The 16,737-nt window shown below is 35.7% G+C and overlaps 1 protein-coding gene across 1 annotated transcript in view; it reads left to right on the top strand.

The window, feature by feature from the left end:
- The window catches only part of LAMA2 (laminin subunit alpha 2), a 254,837-nt gene that overhangs the window by 172,881 nt on the left and 65,219 nt on the right, over positions 1–16,737 (top strand). Inside the window, exons 34-39 of the mRNA XM_066546117.1 lie at positions 740–882; positions 1,399–1,497; positions 6,182–6,293; positions 9,685–9,847; positions 14,157–14,367; positions 15,830–15,946. Coding sequence (XP_066402214.1) covers positions 740–882; positions 1,399–1,497; positions 6,182–6,293; positions 9,685–9,847; positions 14,157–14,367; positions 15,830–15,946 — 845 coding nt within the window. The remainder of the gene's footprint in view (positions 1–739; positions 883–1,398; positions 1,498–6,181; positions 6,294–9,684; positions 9,848–14,156; positions 14,368–15,829; positions 15,947–16,737) is intronic.

Here is a 16,737-nt window from a genome sequence, read left to right as displayed (position 1 = left end):
TGTCTGCTGCATAAATGATACAAGATGAGAATTTCTTGTGATAGTTAATCGAAACTAAGGGAGGGAGGAAATGCAAACTTCTTTTGATATATGCAGCACACAACAATATTTTTCATCCTGAAGGACATTTGCAAGAAAGGAAGCATACATGAAAAGCTTATAAACTGGTTAATGAAAAAAGGTAGGGAAAAACATTTTTTTAAAAGAAAGCTATCAGTATTTTTACCTGTATTCTTTCAGCTGTCTGCATTACAGGTTTAGTATGCTTGGCCATGCTGCTATATGGAGATTTTTAAGGTTTTTATTCTTGCATTCAAATCCATAAGCATATTGTGTTTCTTATAGAGCTCCTTAGATTCTCTGAATTGCCAATCTGATCTCCAAATTGCCTATCTGCTTTTCTCAAACTTCATCCAAATTACTTGTATAATTTAATATTTTATATTGGCTAATCTGCAGTGGACAACATTAATTATTTCCTCTTTTAGTGAGCTAAGCCTATCAATTTTGATCTTTGTGTTTTATATTAAACTGTCCATTACTAAATCCTAAGCAATAATGTCTTTCCTACTCCCTAGCTGTTGTTTCCATTTTTTCTCACGCTACACATTTGGGGTAATATGTATGAAATCATTGTTACCTCCCCCAGAATTGCATGTGTGCCACACAATATCTAAATCAAATGTCTTAAGTGTTTAGCAGGAAGAAATGTTTAGCAGCCTTGTTGTTCTTCCCCCAGCTTGTGATGATGAATGCACAGGACTCCTTCTCAACGACCTGGATCGGCTAAACCAGATGATCCTGAGTGTTAACCTTAGTGGTCCGCTGCCTGCTCCATATAAAATGTTACATGGTTTTGAGAACATGACACAGGAATTAAAGGTATGTTGGCAGTAATCACATCCATAAATATCAGAGCTTCAGTACAGCTACACTTGATTCTGTTCAACCTCACAGCTGTGAGTACATTCAGAGAAGAAGAAAAAAATAAAGATTTAATTATTTTAGACTTGCTTTGGTTGATAAATAAGTATTACAGTTATTTATTTTTACTTACTTTAATAAATAAATCTTGCAACAGTAATTTCTGAACATATGTGCAAGGAGTTACACTTCAGGCATAGAAAAGCAATGTTGCATACAAAAAAAATAGTTTTCATGCTGATGGTCTATAAAATGGTTATGTATTTTACATATTGTATGTTCCCTACCATACTTACAAGTTATGTAAATTGTCAAGATTCCTGAAAAAAGCCTGTTGGATGAATGTGACACGAGTCAGTGACAAAAGGGATTGCATATTGTAATGAAATGTTTGATGCTTCTTCTCTTCAATATTTGGAAGCACTGACATCCATCACATACAGATTTTTCACTCTCCCATCTCTTTCCCAACAGCATTTGCTTTCACCTCAGAGAGCACCAGAGAGATTTCTTCAGCTAGCACGAGAAAATCTGGATACCTTGGTGACAGAAATGGATGAACTACTGACAAGAGTATGTCTGTGATTGCATTGAGGTCTATGGGTTTGGTTGAGGCTGCATAATGACAGAAATCTTCTGAATATGCATTAAACATGAATGAATAGATGAATTATAAGATGCTTCTCAGTCTCAGTGTCTAAAATGACAGGAAGTCCTCTAAAAATCTCTTTTTGTGGGCCACTATATTGACACATATTTTCTGAAAACTTCCTAATAAGGTAAGAAAGCTTTTTCACTTCCATACAGATGACCCAAGAATGAGCTTACCTGGAAAAGATTACACTAAAGAGGTGTGCAAGTTTAGTTAAATATGTGTCTTCTAGATTTCCTTATGAGCATAGTTAGCAACTTCTGGATTTCAATAGATGTGCTATGTTACTCTTTCTGTTACAAAAGTTTTATTTCAAAATAGACAGTGTCTAAGAAAATAATATAAATTGTGCCACCTAGTGGAGGAAAAAATAGGAGTATGAACCAGGCTCAGTACAAATCAAGCTGTCCAAAGTACATTGATGTGAAGCACTACCAAAAGTCACGATTTTGAGTTGAAAGAACCAAATAGGAAAGATGTAGAGTACTGTGTACTGATCAATATACATGCAGAGAATCACATAAAATCCAGGCAGTTTTAGCATCATGTCTCTAAATTGTACATAGTTTAAGGAACTAAAATTCTCAGAGAAACTGTTTTCTTTGTGGTTTTTATGCAATTTTGAAATGGGTAGTGGGTAAAAAAGCATCTGAAGTGTGTTTGGATATGTAGGCACCCACATGTGCATGCATACACCAGTATCTATCTGTATGTACTGACATTATGAGAAAGCTTGCTTTTCCACTTCTCTTTGATCTTTTATTTTTCTGCAAGAAGCAACTGCAGTAGTTTTAAGTCTAGCTGGATTTTTAACCCCTGTCAGCTCTACAAGCAGGGAAGATAATATTTCTTCTATTCTTCTTCTTCTCAATCTTAGGCTAAGACAGGTTTTTTTTTCCTCTTGTAAAGTTGCTCTTTTTAATATCCTTTTCCAATTTCCCCAATAGAGATGACCTAAACTAATATAGATTCTGACCTTCTGTAGACAACTCTTGGAAGAAAAAACATATCAAAAGTGTGATCTTAGGGGAGTTATTGTGGTGGCCACATTATCACCACTATGTTTTTGCAGGTTTTCATCATTGTGATGACTAAGTAGCCTTATGATTTCCAGTTATCCTTACAGAGTTACTTGGAGCAGTTTGGGGTAGTTTTTTGGGGTTTTTTTGTTTTTTTTTTTTAATTTAGGGACTGGAAATTGGTGGCAGGTCCTACCTTTCTCCTTCTGTATTTGTAAATAAGAATAGTGTTCCAAAAAGAACGAGTCCTGACGTCGTGTCTTCAAGGCTCATTTCCAAATGACGATACAGCTGATAACTACATAATGACTGGCACTTGGAGTACAGAGTACCACCATAGATGCCAAAGTTTTTTCCTGTATCTGATTTGCAGGCTCACTATATTTTCAAAGTGAAACAGTACTGATGAAGAAAAAAGCTGGTGAGGATTGGTGAGGAATCTATTTCCATGGGAAAAAAATTCTAAGCATTTTAAGATAAAATATAGAAGACAGTAGTATTTAGTCACTACAACACTTTTGGGGATTTTGCTTCCCTGTGGTCTCTTTTCAAGCAATGATCTCTTACTTCAGTGCAGCACTCCTTTCCCTTCTTTTACATTGTTCTGCGCTTCATTTACTTGGCCATATAGAAGACCCTCATGTCTTTCTTGCACTAATTAAGTTCACGTTTGCATGCACATTCCCACACCTACCACCAGAGGAAGTCCTGATTTCTTCAGTTCCTTTCAGTTCACTGTATTTCATCAAAACCCCCACTTCCCTTCTAATTAGGTACCTTTAGAGTGTTCAAGAAAGACAGGGATCAGAATCACTCATATTGATTTTAAATGCTTTTATTGTCTTTGTAAACTTTTACCTTTCTCCCCAAGTACTGAATTTCTCTAACTAGAAAGTTTCTGGAAGCAGTAGCAGAAGCAACTTAATTTGCAATAGCTGGGAACATTTGGAGAGAAAGCCAAGAACTTCCATCTGTACATGTCTGTGTTTACACCTCCTTCTATGGTCTGCAGCTCACTAGCTAAAGAAATTCCTGTAGGACAGCCTCCAGATGCTATCTAGAGGGGTTCTTTAAGGCTTGATTAAGTCTTCAGACTAAATAAACATGGAAACAAAGCTAAAACAAAAAAAGTGTTCGTAGTTGCTAGTACTTGCTCATAGTTTAAATTGCTAAGTGGTTACTCCAGATTGGAGCAAAGCCTTTCATGGAACTTCCATCACTAAGTTTAAGCTGTGGACATCACCAAAACATGTTCACTGATCTCAAATACTTTCTTTGGATCTCCTTTATGCCAAAAAGTTTTATTTGTGTCCAAATAACTTCTACAAGACTCTTTCCAAACCCTTGCTCTGGGTCCAGTTTGCCTCACCCTTATTGCTCCCACAGCAAGAGTTTGTTGGGCCTGTTTCAACTGTTAGAAGATGCTGAAAACTGACCTTACAGAAATGGTGAGCTGTAGTAAATTGTAGACATGTAGAAAATTACTAGGACCTTATTAACAAATGAAAACATTTAATTAGCTGTGGAATGGCCAGCTACAGTATGAAGGATTTTTGCCATTTAATGTGGTTTAGAGAATTAAATCTAGACTAGATAGTGAAGCAAAAGCTGATTTTTCAGCAAAGGAAATTCTGTCAAAATACAGAAGGCCTTCAGTGGACCTGAATAGAATTTAAGTACTAAAGAGAGCTGTCACTGAAAGGAAATGAAAATTGTTCAGTGACAGATTAATTTTCAGAAAAATGTGATACATGCTATTCAGTCATAAATAGAGAGGTTAAAGTGGCCAATTTGAATTAGCATGAATGTGGAAAAAGTAATCAAAACTAAGAAAGGAATATGTAAGTTATAAAACACCATTTCTAGCAAAGGACTAGAAATATTATAGAGTATAATAAAACCGAATGTGAATATTCCAAACAAATAAAACTCAAAGAATAAAAGGCTTCTTCTGGAGGGTTTGATAATAAATAATAAGGTTTTTTTTCAATTACATGAAGAATTAAATGACATCAGAAATGCCAAGGAGAGTTAGAGCAGTGGTCTATCAAGACCGTTTGGATTTTTTTGCCTTTTTTCTAACCCAATTGCCTCTTACAGCTCACTGTAGCAATATTTTAGTTCTGTATCCGGGCAGGTAAAAAGGGTTTGTAAATCTTAGAGGAAATAACCAATAGTATGATTAAAGCTGTGTAAGTGTGAAAAGACATTTTCTACTGATAGAGGGATGGAATAGAACAAACTCCTCCACCCAGTCTGCATGGGTTCTTAGTTCTTCCTGTATATTTCTATTTACCTGAACCGGTTTCATATAAATTACTTTCAGTGTAAATTACTTTCAGTGTAACTGCTCTGAAGTAGCCCAAAATTGTAAGTGGAATGATAATGCCAGGAATTTTATTTCAGAAACTCAGATGTAAAGTACCTTGAGGGCTGCCATATAGAAGCCAATCAGGCAAAAATAAATGTGTTTAAGTGCTCCTATTTCTCTGACTATTACTGAAAAGTGTGGGGGTTTTTGTAAGGGAGAAACAATTTGTGCAGTTCAAGTCAGGGAAAACCTAAGCTCATTTTGATTTATTGACCTTCTAGCCATTTCACAGAGACTGGGAAATTCATACTGCCTTGTTTCAAGATTTTTTGGGGAATGTAAAGCCTAAAGAAAAAAATTAGAGTTTTACTGATTTTATTGGGGGTTTTTTTGGGTTTTGGTGGTTTAGTTTTATTTGTTTTTGTTTTTTTTTTTGGTTGGTTGGTTGGTTGGTTTGGTTTGGTTTTTTTTTTGCTTTGCAGCACAGATCAACAAGCTTTGTGTCTTGAAATGTTTAGCTTCTTTTCAATAAAAAAGGGTACATTTTTAAATAGGGACCTCAAGAGCTAAGTAGTGTCCTAAGATGATTCCTTTCCTCAGCATGTTTTTCAGGTCTGCAGCAGATGTCTTCCTTTCTGCTGCTGCTGTGATTCAGTACAATTACAAAGCATTTAGTAACAGAAAGCTTAAATGTTACTGAGCATCCCAATATGTTATAAATGAACAACTTCAAGCATTAGAGCTGAATAAAACTACTCTTTATTTTTCTCTCTCTTTCTTGGTCAAATTAATGTATTGATTTAAAGTTCTTCTTGCTTGTTGGAATGAACTGTGTCTTTGAGAACACCTCCAGGGAAGAAGCAAAGAGGTCACAGTACCTGCTGCACTTTGTCAATCGAAAAGTACACAATTGTGAAGCTATGGGAAGTATTCCCTGAAGAATCTATTAAAAGGTTCCAAACAGCATTTCTTTAAGCAAAGATATTGTTAGTCAGTGGATAATTTCATCCTGTCTCCATTGATGTGCTGCTGCACACAAGTAGGGTTTCTAAGAACCTAAAATAAAGCCTTCCAATTTCCATTTAAAGGAAAAGCTAATAAAATTTAATTGTGTACTTGAACAGAGCATTTCATTCCCCATGCATCTGATCAATAATTCATTGATTGCCTCTGGCCTGAGGAAAGTTTTGTACATGTATTCAGCCTGTCGGAATATAACATAGTGCAGCCTTGGCCTGTTCATTAATTATATTTTCCCTGAATTGGTATCACCAGGCTACCAAGGTGACAGCAGATGGTGAGCAGACCAGGCAGGATGCCGAGAGGACTAATGACAGAGCGAAATCTCTTGGACAGTTCGTCAAAGGCATTCTCCAAGCTGCTGAAGGTATTGGAAAAAATTAAAGTACTTGAGTTGTTTCTCAAGAAAACTGGAGGATGTTAGGGGAAGAGGGTCTGAGAGACAGTGAGGAAGACTTTACTTGCTGAGAAATGTCATGTGCCTAAAGTGCTGAGTGAAGAAAAGGCAGTAAACTGTCCTCAAATTTTTCTTCAAATCTGTGTATAGAGTTTATATAAACACTTAGTGTACTGGTAAATGTGAACAAAGACTAGAAGAAGACGGAGCATGTTCCTTCAGGATTTTTGCAGTTATCTGAAGAGCTGTTATGATGAAGTAACAAACAGTGCTTAGCTTTTGTTTATTTTCAAAGCAGTTAAAAATATGTATTGGTAAAAAAGTTTGATGTAATTTTAGTACTTGGTACATTAACACATCATCTTAATTCACCAGCTTTACTTCAAAAATGCACTTACTTCTTGCTGTTAATGAACATCTGCTGCTTAGAATTTGTGACTCCTAACCCTACCTAAGCATGGAGCCAAAGTCAGCTCGCTGTCTTCCACAGACTGATTCACTGCACTTACACTGCAATAAATGCTTATGAGAAAAATAGATTCTAGATGGCCTTAAGAAGCAAGACCTATATATTTCATAAAGCTATTAAATAAGATAATGGCTGAAAATATTACAATAATTGGCAAATACAGATTTTTTTTTTTTACTTGGAAAAGACTTTTCAGCTCTTTCCTCCTCCAGATATTCACTGCAGTACTGGTTTTAGTAGCTATGCTTCTGAAGGCTTATGTCATTGAAAGGAAAAGCTTTGACTTTTGTCCAAGTGCTATAAAATACATTTTATATTGTCTTTTGTGTAACACTTCCATGTATGTGCTTTGGAAGTAAACTGAACAGCACTTTAGGATATCCTTAGGAGTTGTAACTTTGACAAGAAAAAATTGTGGGAAAAGCAACAAGAAAAAAATTGTGGGCAAAGCAACAAAAAAAAGTGAGCAAATTTTTGAGAATTTTTTTAAACAAAAGACCATGTTCCCCATATTTCAGGATGAATTTGGGATGATGAGCAAAACAAAGTCTTTGATGCTACTAAGTTTAGGCCCAGTGTTTGTAGCTCAAGTAAAAATTTCCTCAAGCAGGTTTAGCAGTAGGAAATACAAAGTTAGAAAACATTGAGGGGGTGAAATAAATTTATGCAGTATCTTAGAAGTGGACAAAAACTTTTAAATCAATGTGTTTGCCTAGTGGTCAAGTTAACATTTTAAGAATACATGAAATACACATTGAGAAATACTCATCACAGGATTGAGAGATACCTTGTGGGTTAAGGCATCCACTCTCCTACTATCAGAAACTTTCAAAAGCCCATCTTCAAAGTAATTTCTACAAATACACAAATACACAAATACAAAGTAATTTCTACAAATCTGGATAGGAGGCAGTTTCAGGCAGTTTCAGGCAATTACTCTTCATAATTGCCATAGTTCACATTTCTACCAAAAAATATTCATGTTTAGTTTATCATCGTGTTCCCTGGCAAACCCTGTTCTTTAGCTCAAATAGATGTTTTTTTCCATTCCCTAGTACTTCTCCTCCTTCCCCCAACACCAGATATATTTGCAGAGAAGAATCATATTCCACTTTGGCCCCTTTTTTTCCTAGGCTGAATCACACAAAAGAGTGTTCTCCCAAATCTCCTACTCACCTTCATGTAATTTCCCTTTCTCTGCTGAAAATTATATCTGTGTTTCCGAACCACGGCCAAAAAGCATGAAATGATGTTTTTTCAGTGTCTTGCTCTTCGGGAAGAGTAAAACTTGCCTATGTCTGCTCTCCTAATTATGTCCCAATAACTTTTTTTTACAGCTGGATGCCACTGGTGATTCATAACACAGCTACGTTCTTCTCATTCATACTTTTTACTTCACTGACAAAACTCCTCATTAAAAGTGAGAAGTTTGTAGTGATTGGTTCTAATGACCATACTCTGACTGCTTATCCACTTCTACTGATTTTTGACTTTCTGAACTTCTGAGTAGCTGTAACTAATTTTACTTCTTAGCTATGGAACTTCCCTTCTTTGCAGTTCCTAGCCTTTGTCTATGTCAGTGCACCCAGACCTTTTACCACCACTGGACTCTGACATTTACATTCTACCAAGACACAAAACAAAATGTGGTTAGGAGAAGAGAAGGATAAAATTTGGTATAAGTTTTTCCAAACCTAAGAAAAGGTTAGCTAATATATTCATTTTCTCTCTTATGTAAATATTCAGGGAGGTTACTCACTATTTTTTTTAATAAAATTTTTAAAAAATTTATATAGACTTATTCCTGGCCTGAGGTATCTTAGTAATGATACATAATATAGTAAATATTTGAGATATCCATGATCCATTTGAGGAAAGTGTAGTCTTTTTCCAGACCTCACAAAACCACTCATTATTAAAGATACAAATCTCAGTTCTCACCAGCTAATCAAAGACATCATTCAATTAGAATTGTCTTCATAATTTGCTCTAAACCTATACTATGTGTAGAGGAAATAGTAATTTACTGAGGTTTGAAATACTGATTTTAATGTCTTTAATTAAAGATTTAATTTTAAGTACTCATAAGTACCCCTGTGACCAGGAACAGTGCCATTTTAGAGAAATCAGTGCTTGGGAACTCTGTACTGTGGAAGGGCAGCAGTACTTTTTAAAATTGAAGATGGAACTGTTTGCCATAAATGACCTAGTTGCTTCTGAAAGTGGGTATTCTAATATGTTGTGGAGTGCTATGGCAGAAAGATTTTAGTCCATCCTTGAGTATGATGCTGTGTGTACAGCTTTATCTGTTTGGAATAATTTGGCTGTTACAAACACATTTACAGTAAACCTTCATATACTCCAACCTTCAAATTTTTTTTTCCATTTCTGCATATCTTCTTCTAAACATATGAGTGGGCTTAGACATCTGTGGGTGTCTCACTCCTCTTCTACTTCATTTTCTAAAATTTCACAATTGTTTATTCTTCCCAGCACTGTTCAGTCTGAATGCTAAAAGTGACATATTTTAAGGTTCTCCAAAAGTAATTTAGGCCTAATTTTCATTGCTTGTCCTCCCTGCTCCTTAATTCTACAAACTGTATAGCAAACTGTCTTCTGCTTGTTTTGAAGGTTCTTTCTTTGAGGGGCAGGAGGAGGGGAGCAATGTGTTTATCATCCTGGATATAAAAACTTCTTTAATTATTGTGTTGAAAAGTGAACTATAATAAACGGTTTGATGAAACATATATTATTTTCTCATTTGTTACTGACCATTGGATCACAGCAGAAATAACCAGTGCAAGTTGTGTTCCATTTGCTGATAGAGTTGGCAGCTTCTCTGTTGTTTTTAATTACTAACTCCTTACATAAATGCATTTTGGTCCTCTGCAGCTGCAAAAGAAGATGCTGTAAAACTGAATGAGACACTCAGAACTCAAGACAAGACTTTGGAGAAGAGTCTTCCAGAACTGCAGAGTGAGGCTGAAGGAATGGTCATGGAGATGAGAAATAGAGACCTCAGTGTGCAAGAAAAAATAGCTCAAGATGAGTTAAAGTGAGTGGAGAGACCCCAGTCTCCAACCTCCTAGTCACAATGTCTGATTCTTGTAAATGTGATTGTCATGTTTGCCAGTCAAGTTTTCTAGCTGAGGCTTACAGAAATGTGAAAGAAAGTAAAGTCTAATATTTTGTATCTGTTGATTTAGCATTTGCATTCTTGAAAATACTTATATATGTGGAAAGCAATCCCTAGGAAATTATTTCCCTGCTCCACAGGTACCAGCAACATTTTTAATTGAATTCTAATTTTTCTCAGTTTGTTTTTAGTTTCTGCTTCAAACCTGATGAATGGCTTTAGTACTAAAAATTCCATCTGGAAGCTTGGGGTTTTTCTGTGGAAAACTAGTTGGTCTAATAAAAATAATAACTGTCTGAAAAGTTTGTTCACTATAATAGACATTATAAAGACATAAATAGACATTATATCTAAACGTATTTTGCCACGTTTAGAATGGTGTAGGTCAGAATAAACCATTTCTGTGGCATAGTTCACAAGCCTGCTGTTTGGTTATATAATTATGTGTAAATAAATGTATACATATAATTATATTGGCAGCTGTTTATAAAGCAATATGCCAAATGCTGAAAACTTTCCTGACTGAGAAAAATACTTGGCTTGAAGTTAAAAATTCTGGTAGTTTGTTACATCTATATGAGTAAGACCAGGCATATTTCCAGAGTTAGACTTTGCATAGCTCTTCACCAGTGCAAACATCTAGCAGGGAATCCAGCTGAGCAGGGACACGGTCCATTGAAGTTGTGATGGATCAAAAAACTGTCTGGGATAGAATTATGCAGGCCTGAAAATGTCAGTTATCAGGTGTGTGCATACTGTAAGGAGACGTAAATGGAATACAAAATTAGCTGAGAATTCCAAGCAGTTTAGAATCAGATTTGCACTGCCTATCTTAGACTTTATAAACCAGATCATTTTCTGGAAATCCTGCTAGTGCAGTATTTCTTCCCATAACTGATAGCTCTGCTTTCTGTTCTCTTGAAAAAGAATATATTGCAAACTTATTTGTGAGCAATGTTTTATTGCTTTTTCATCTGATTTCACTGAGTCTCTTCTATGCCTTCTCTACTCACACAAATAAATAAACCAGTAAAAAGTTGAGATGAGAAAAATTTAGCGAAACCTTTGAAAGTGCTGCCTGCAAATTTAGGACTGGCTGGAGAAGGGCCTTTCAAACAAGGTATTATTAGTCCTCAAATGCTATAGCTGACATGAAACTGTCAGACTACAATGAAATAATTTCCTACTCTAGCCCAATATCTAGAGTAGAAAATGCAGTAGGTGTTTTTTGAGGGACAGAATTTCTCTCCGTCTTTCATTCTTCCTGAAATGTACAAAGTGAGTTTTTAAATTTCTCTGTATAGGAATACTTTTTATACTAAGGGATACATGGATATATTCATTGATTTCAAATAAAGTTTATGGTTTATCTTAAGGATAGGGTTACCTCTTTATAAGCAGTCACTGAGATCCAAGAAATTTTGGCAGCCAACTCAACAGAAGGTAAATTAGTCACTGTGCATTACAGGGTAGGGAGGAAAGGACCCTAGAGATGTTGTTTTCTGAAAATGCCTCTTGAAGGAAAATGTTATAAAACTCTTTAAATAGTGTATTAACATGGTGGACAGGATACACTCTGCAAGGAAGAAGAGTGAAGAAAAATTAATCATTCTTAGAACTCTGGAGGTACAGGTGCATGGATGTGGATCTCTGTGCTCCACACACGTGTGTACTCTCTGCAGACCCATTTGACATATTTACTTTTGAATAAAGTAAGGCTCTTGCAAGCCTCATGATCACTTTGAGTTGCTTACACTTTGGTGAGTTGTCTTTTGTCAGTGATTGTATTCTGTTTTCAGAATTTTGTCCGAGAACAGAATGATAAGATTCAGTGGATTCTCTGCTGTGTTTTCAGTGAATTCTCAAAACTTAAATAAAGAAGAGAAATGAAGTAAAGTTTTCTTGTTTCCATAGATGGCAAAGCTTCTCTTACATATGCAGGTTTTTCCCTTATTTTCCTTCAAATTTTTCAAATCCAGGCTCTTATTGCCTTAAGGTACTGAAATGGCATATTAGTTATAATAATTTCTCTCTAAAAGAGCATATAGAGAAATACACCAGTTGCTGTTCTGAAGTGCCACGATTTTAATATTTATGAAGTATATCTTTCACTATTTTATAACATTCCTTCATGTTTTCTCAGATGCCACTGAGTTGCTATCAAGGGATGCTGTGAGCCAGAATTCTTTCTTTCTGTTTAGTATGCTGAGTAGCTTTATTTTTGTGTGACTTTTCCTTCCACTAATTTGTCTGATGGCTTCTGAACCTCTGTGAATTTCTATCATCCACTTTCCTGGGGGAATGAATTGCATAACTCAGCCATGCAGTGTTGGAATATATGCCTCCTATGATTTGACATTGCTTCCTGATGTTTCTATCTTTGTTTTTGAAGAGACATGGGACAGTTGGTCACCTTATACATGCTATTCATGATGTTACAATCCTTATTTCTTCTCCTTCTGCTGGTAGGGCAATTCTAACATATTTAGGCTCTCATATGCAGTTAATGGGTTTTAATCATTTTGTTATGAGTTTCTAATCTTGTTTGTTCTCTTGCACTCGTTTTGAGCATCCAGACCATTCAGCATTCCATGTGTTAGGCCAGATCTGTGATTGTTTCTTCTAAAACTTCAAGCATTTTGTATAGTTTTATTCTTAAAGCATTTTGTATGGTTTTATTCTTTTTCCAGGATAGCTTCTAGTGAAAGTAGCACAGCTTAAGTGTACAAGAGAGTATTTCAAGAAATGTGGCACGGTTCAGTCACACAAAAGTTCTAAAGCAAGGGATTACATGGAACAGATTGCCTCATACTTCATTAGAAAGAGCAGAGGGAAAATGCTCAACAGATCAGTATGAAAGTGCTATCTTAGGAGCAGCAAGGGAGAGTTTTGAGGTAGACTACTGGACAGATAAGTAGTTTGAACTGTGCTATGAGGCAAGGGAATAAAAGGAAAATCCATCTGTTTCATACTCTTCCTCCAGTACTGCAGTGTCATATGGGTGTCAAAATTTGCCAGAAGTGTAAGACAGGAGCTTCTTATAGAAGAATAATGGAGGAGGTATGAGAGAAAACCTGAATTCCTTTTTACACTTCTGTGACAGGGTGTCAATATTGGAATTTAGTTTTTGATTAAATATTTTGTCCTCAGAAGTTGTGAATTCAATATGTGAATAATTTTTTTCATCAAAACCAAAGGCAGAATTGATGGGAAAAAAAACTCAGAAAATCTCAAAACTAAGATAACAATTTGACTTCCCTTGGCTCCACTTCAGACTCTTCATCTAAATTATGTCCAGTGTCAGCATATCTTTTCCTCCTTGCCCATATCTTTTTGGTGTGCATTTATTTATATGTTTATTTTTAGAAGATTCCTAATGGAACTGACTACAGGCAGGCCAAATTGCAGGGTTTTTTCAGAAAATACAGTTCTTGCTTTCCACACTTTGGCATAATGAAACAGGAAGAAAAACTTAATCTGTCCTTGGTGGAAGAGTGATAAATTTCTTCCGTAGTTATTATCTATCCTACATATTCCTGTTTACTTAGGATTTTTCTTATCTCTAAAGCATCATTTTGGAAGTGCCTGAGGTGCCACTTTTTTTTTTTTTTTCCTGCCCTTGACATATCATTGGATTAACACAGTGGTGTTGCCTTTGGTGAAACTGATTTGAGGCAGGCAGATGACAGTACTCCATTCCCTTAAAACTGGGGTCAGCAAAATCCATTAAAAATACTCCAGAGTGTATTTTAGATAAGCAAAATTTTTTTGACTACTGGAAGTCATAAATCCAAGGATCTAGGTTTGTTTTTTTTTTAATTTCACCAGAAAGAATTTACAATTTTTGACTGTCTAGTCTAAAGCAGTTGTCTACTTCAAGACAGCTTGAAATTGGTGAAATGTTTCAGAAAACTTCAGTTTGCCGGTCAGATCTCAAGAATGGAAATTAACCAAAAAAATTAATTAAAAAATAGTCTTCAAAGGAGAATATTTGAATATATTCTGCTTCATAAATAGGATCTTAGTGGAATTTAAAAACCTCTTTTAAGAAAGGGCTTAGAAACAGCTGTCCTTTCACTTTATTAAGCATGTGTCATCTTGAAAATTACTTTGAGACTTAATTTAATTTCCTTTTCTTCTATTTCATTTCCTTATTATTGAGACTATTCAGATTATTTGGTGTAGGGAATATGAACTCAGTGTCTTCATAGGTGGCAATGTATTTCAGGAATGCAGAAGATCTTTTGGACAAGGTGAAGAAATTATTTGGTGAGCCCAGTGAGAAAAATGAGGATCTCAAAAATGAGGTCCGGGACAAGCTAGCAGATTACCAAAGCAAAGTTGCTGATGTTCAAGATCTGCTAAAAGAAGCTGCAAGTAAAATTTGGGAGGCCGATCGTTTATCTGCAGTCAACCAAAAAAATATGACCATGCTGGAGGTAAGTGCTGACAGGTTTTATCCTCAATTACTTTGATTCTGATTAAAGATGGAACCTTTGCATGATTAAATATTGAAACAAAAATATAAGCCAAAAAAAGTATTATAAAAATCTAACTATATCTAATGTAATTTAAAGGGAACGTGTTCCTCAGAATGAGGAAGTGCACTGGCTTTCAAAAGCAGAATTACTCCCCTGCTTTATTGAAATAATACCATCTGCTTTGTGGAAGGTACACTAGATTTATTATTCTGTGGGAAATTAAATTCAACCCAGTATAAATAGTCATGTAAAATTCAAAGCATGAGCTCAATATTTGAATAGGAGTTCTGTTAAAATCTTTGCTGTCATATATTTGCTTCTTGGAAACGTACCCTTTCATCTCCCTCTCCAACCCCTGGGAAGAAGACTGAAGGGGGTGTGTGGATATTACAGAGTAATAAATCAAACTCTATCCTCGGTAGTTAGTAGCTGTTATAAATGATCTCTCTCTCATAGAAGAGGGGTCTGCTTGTGATTTAATTTAAATTGCAGAGACTTAAAGAGCATATTATACTGTACATTAACAAGCATTTAGCCGAGACATAAAGAGCAGAGTCACCCTAATGAAGATGAATGTTTCAGCTCTGTATCTCAGTGAGCTTTCACCTCAAGTACAGTATAAGGTTAGAGTTCTGAGACCTCCGTTCACAGCAGAGATTTCAGTGCTTGTTTGAATTAAGGAAATGCAGTGGTCTGACGAATTTAGGCGATCTCTGTTCTGTGCATTTTCTTCTCAATGGTGGATGGGTAAAGGTTGGAGAAATTACCTGCTATTTCAGTTTAAAAAATATTCTCTGCATCACTGTAGCAGAGTGCTTTTCCAGCAGTCCTGCCCACAAGGCTACTATGGCTTCCTGTCAAACTAATCTGTGATACTCAATGGATCTTGCACAGGAAATTGCCAATTCTTTATTCAGAAGTCCATCCTTACCACACAATATGCAGTAGTTTTACTAATTGGAAAACCAGAAATCTTTAGGTTACTCCAAACCTTTTATTTTGCGTTCAGCAGTTGATGAAGTACCAGTGGATGGAAGTAGGAAAGCAGCAGAATATTTTTATAAATTTTTCATTCATTGTCAGAGGTGATTTACAAAATTAGGAACTTACACATCTGGGTAACAATTAGGATTTGTAACTTTCTGGTTTGTTTTGCAGTAGTACTTCAGCCATTACCTCTGTTAGAGAGCAACAAAACCTTTCCATGTGGGAGGACAATACACAGCTGGGAATGGGAGGACAAAGGAAAGATACCTTACATGTGCTTTATTCTTGTCACCATCTCAGCTCTGAGAGTTCAGAGAGTTGCAGAAGGGGCATTGTGGCATGGTGACAAAATGCAGTCTTGTACTGAGGTGCTGGCATTTGAACTGTTCTAGTAAACAACTTGTCTTTTTCTTTGTCTGAACTCATCCTATAGAAAAGGAAGCAAGCTGTAGAAGATGGCAGACAAGATGTTGAAAAGACCCTTCAGGAAGGGAATGATGTCCTTGATGAAGCCAATAAACTTGCAAATGACATCAGCATAGCTGTAGAGGTGAGAATTTATCATCCTTACCAGAGAATTAGTACAACAAAACATCATTATGGAAGCAAAATAGATTAATAAAGTAAACTTAGTTTTTCATTGTATTTATCAATATTGAAATATTTTACTTGGGATATTTTTTTCCATTGCTGTATAGCAGAAAAGCTAGTCTAGTGTATAAAAATTAATAATTTGGAGTTTTAAGTGATCCTTGGATTACATGTGAGCTAGGTCACAATGTTTTAGGGATTCTGCCATTTATAAATGTAGTATTCTGATTGTGGTACTAACTTTATCTCGAGAATTAGAGATGCAGCAGACCCATTCACAGTCTCACTGCAACTCTGTAATCTCGGTATAGATTTGTCTGCACAAAAACTGTGTATCAGAAGGAAGCTTCAGAAATAATTTTTTGCCTGTGGCCACAATTTTAAGTCTAGACAGATCAGGGAGAGGATTGAAATCTCATTTTACATAATATTTTTGAAAATTCTGCCTTAAAAGTTTTGCCAACAGAGTTTGAGATCAGTGTTGTATCTACAAAAAAAAAAAGCTATCTTGAAGTATCATTGCAGCTTGCCATAATAAATGGAAAAATGCTCTTTGGAGAAGTGAAAAAGGAGACACAGTGAAACAGCTTTTTGGAACAGGAATGGCAAGTCTTCAAAAAACTTAGTTCTTACTGAGAAGCTTTAATAAGCAAAAAGATGTTGTATCCACTCAAAGGGTCCCGAAACATGAAACTTCTGCCACTTAATAGTTATTACTGTGGAGCACAGCAGCAATTTAATATAGCTATA

Source organism: Molothrus aeneus, chromosome 3 (assembly GCF_037042795.1).
Source record: "Molothrus aeneus isolate 106 chromosome 3, BPBGC_Maene_1.0, whole genome shotgun sequence".
NCBI lineage: Eukaryota > Metazoa > Chordata > Aves > Passeriformes > Icteridae > Molothrus > Molothrus aeneus.
This window is presented reverse-complemented; position numbering and strand designations above follow the sequence as displayed.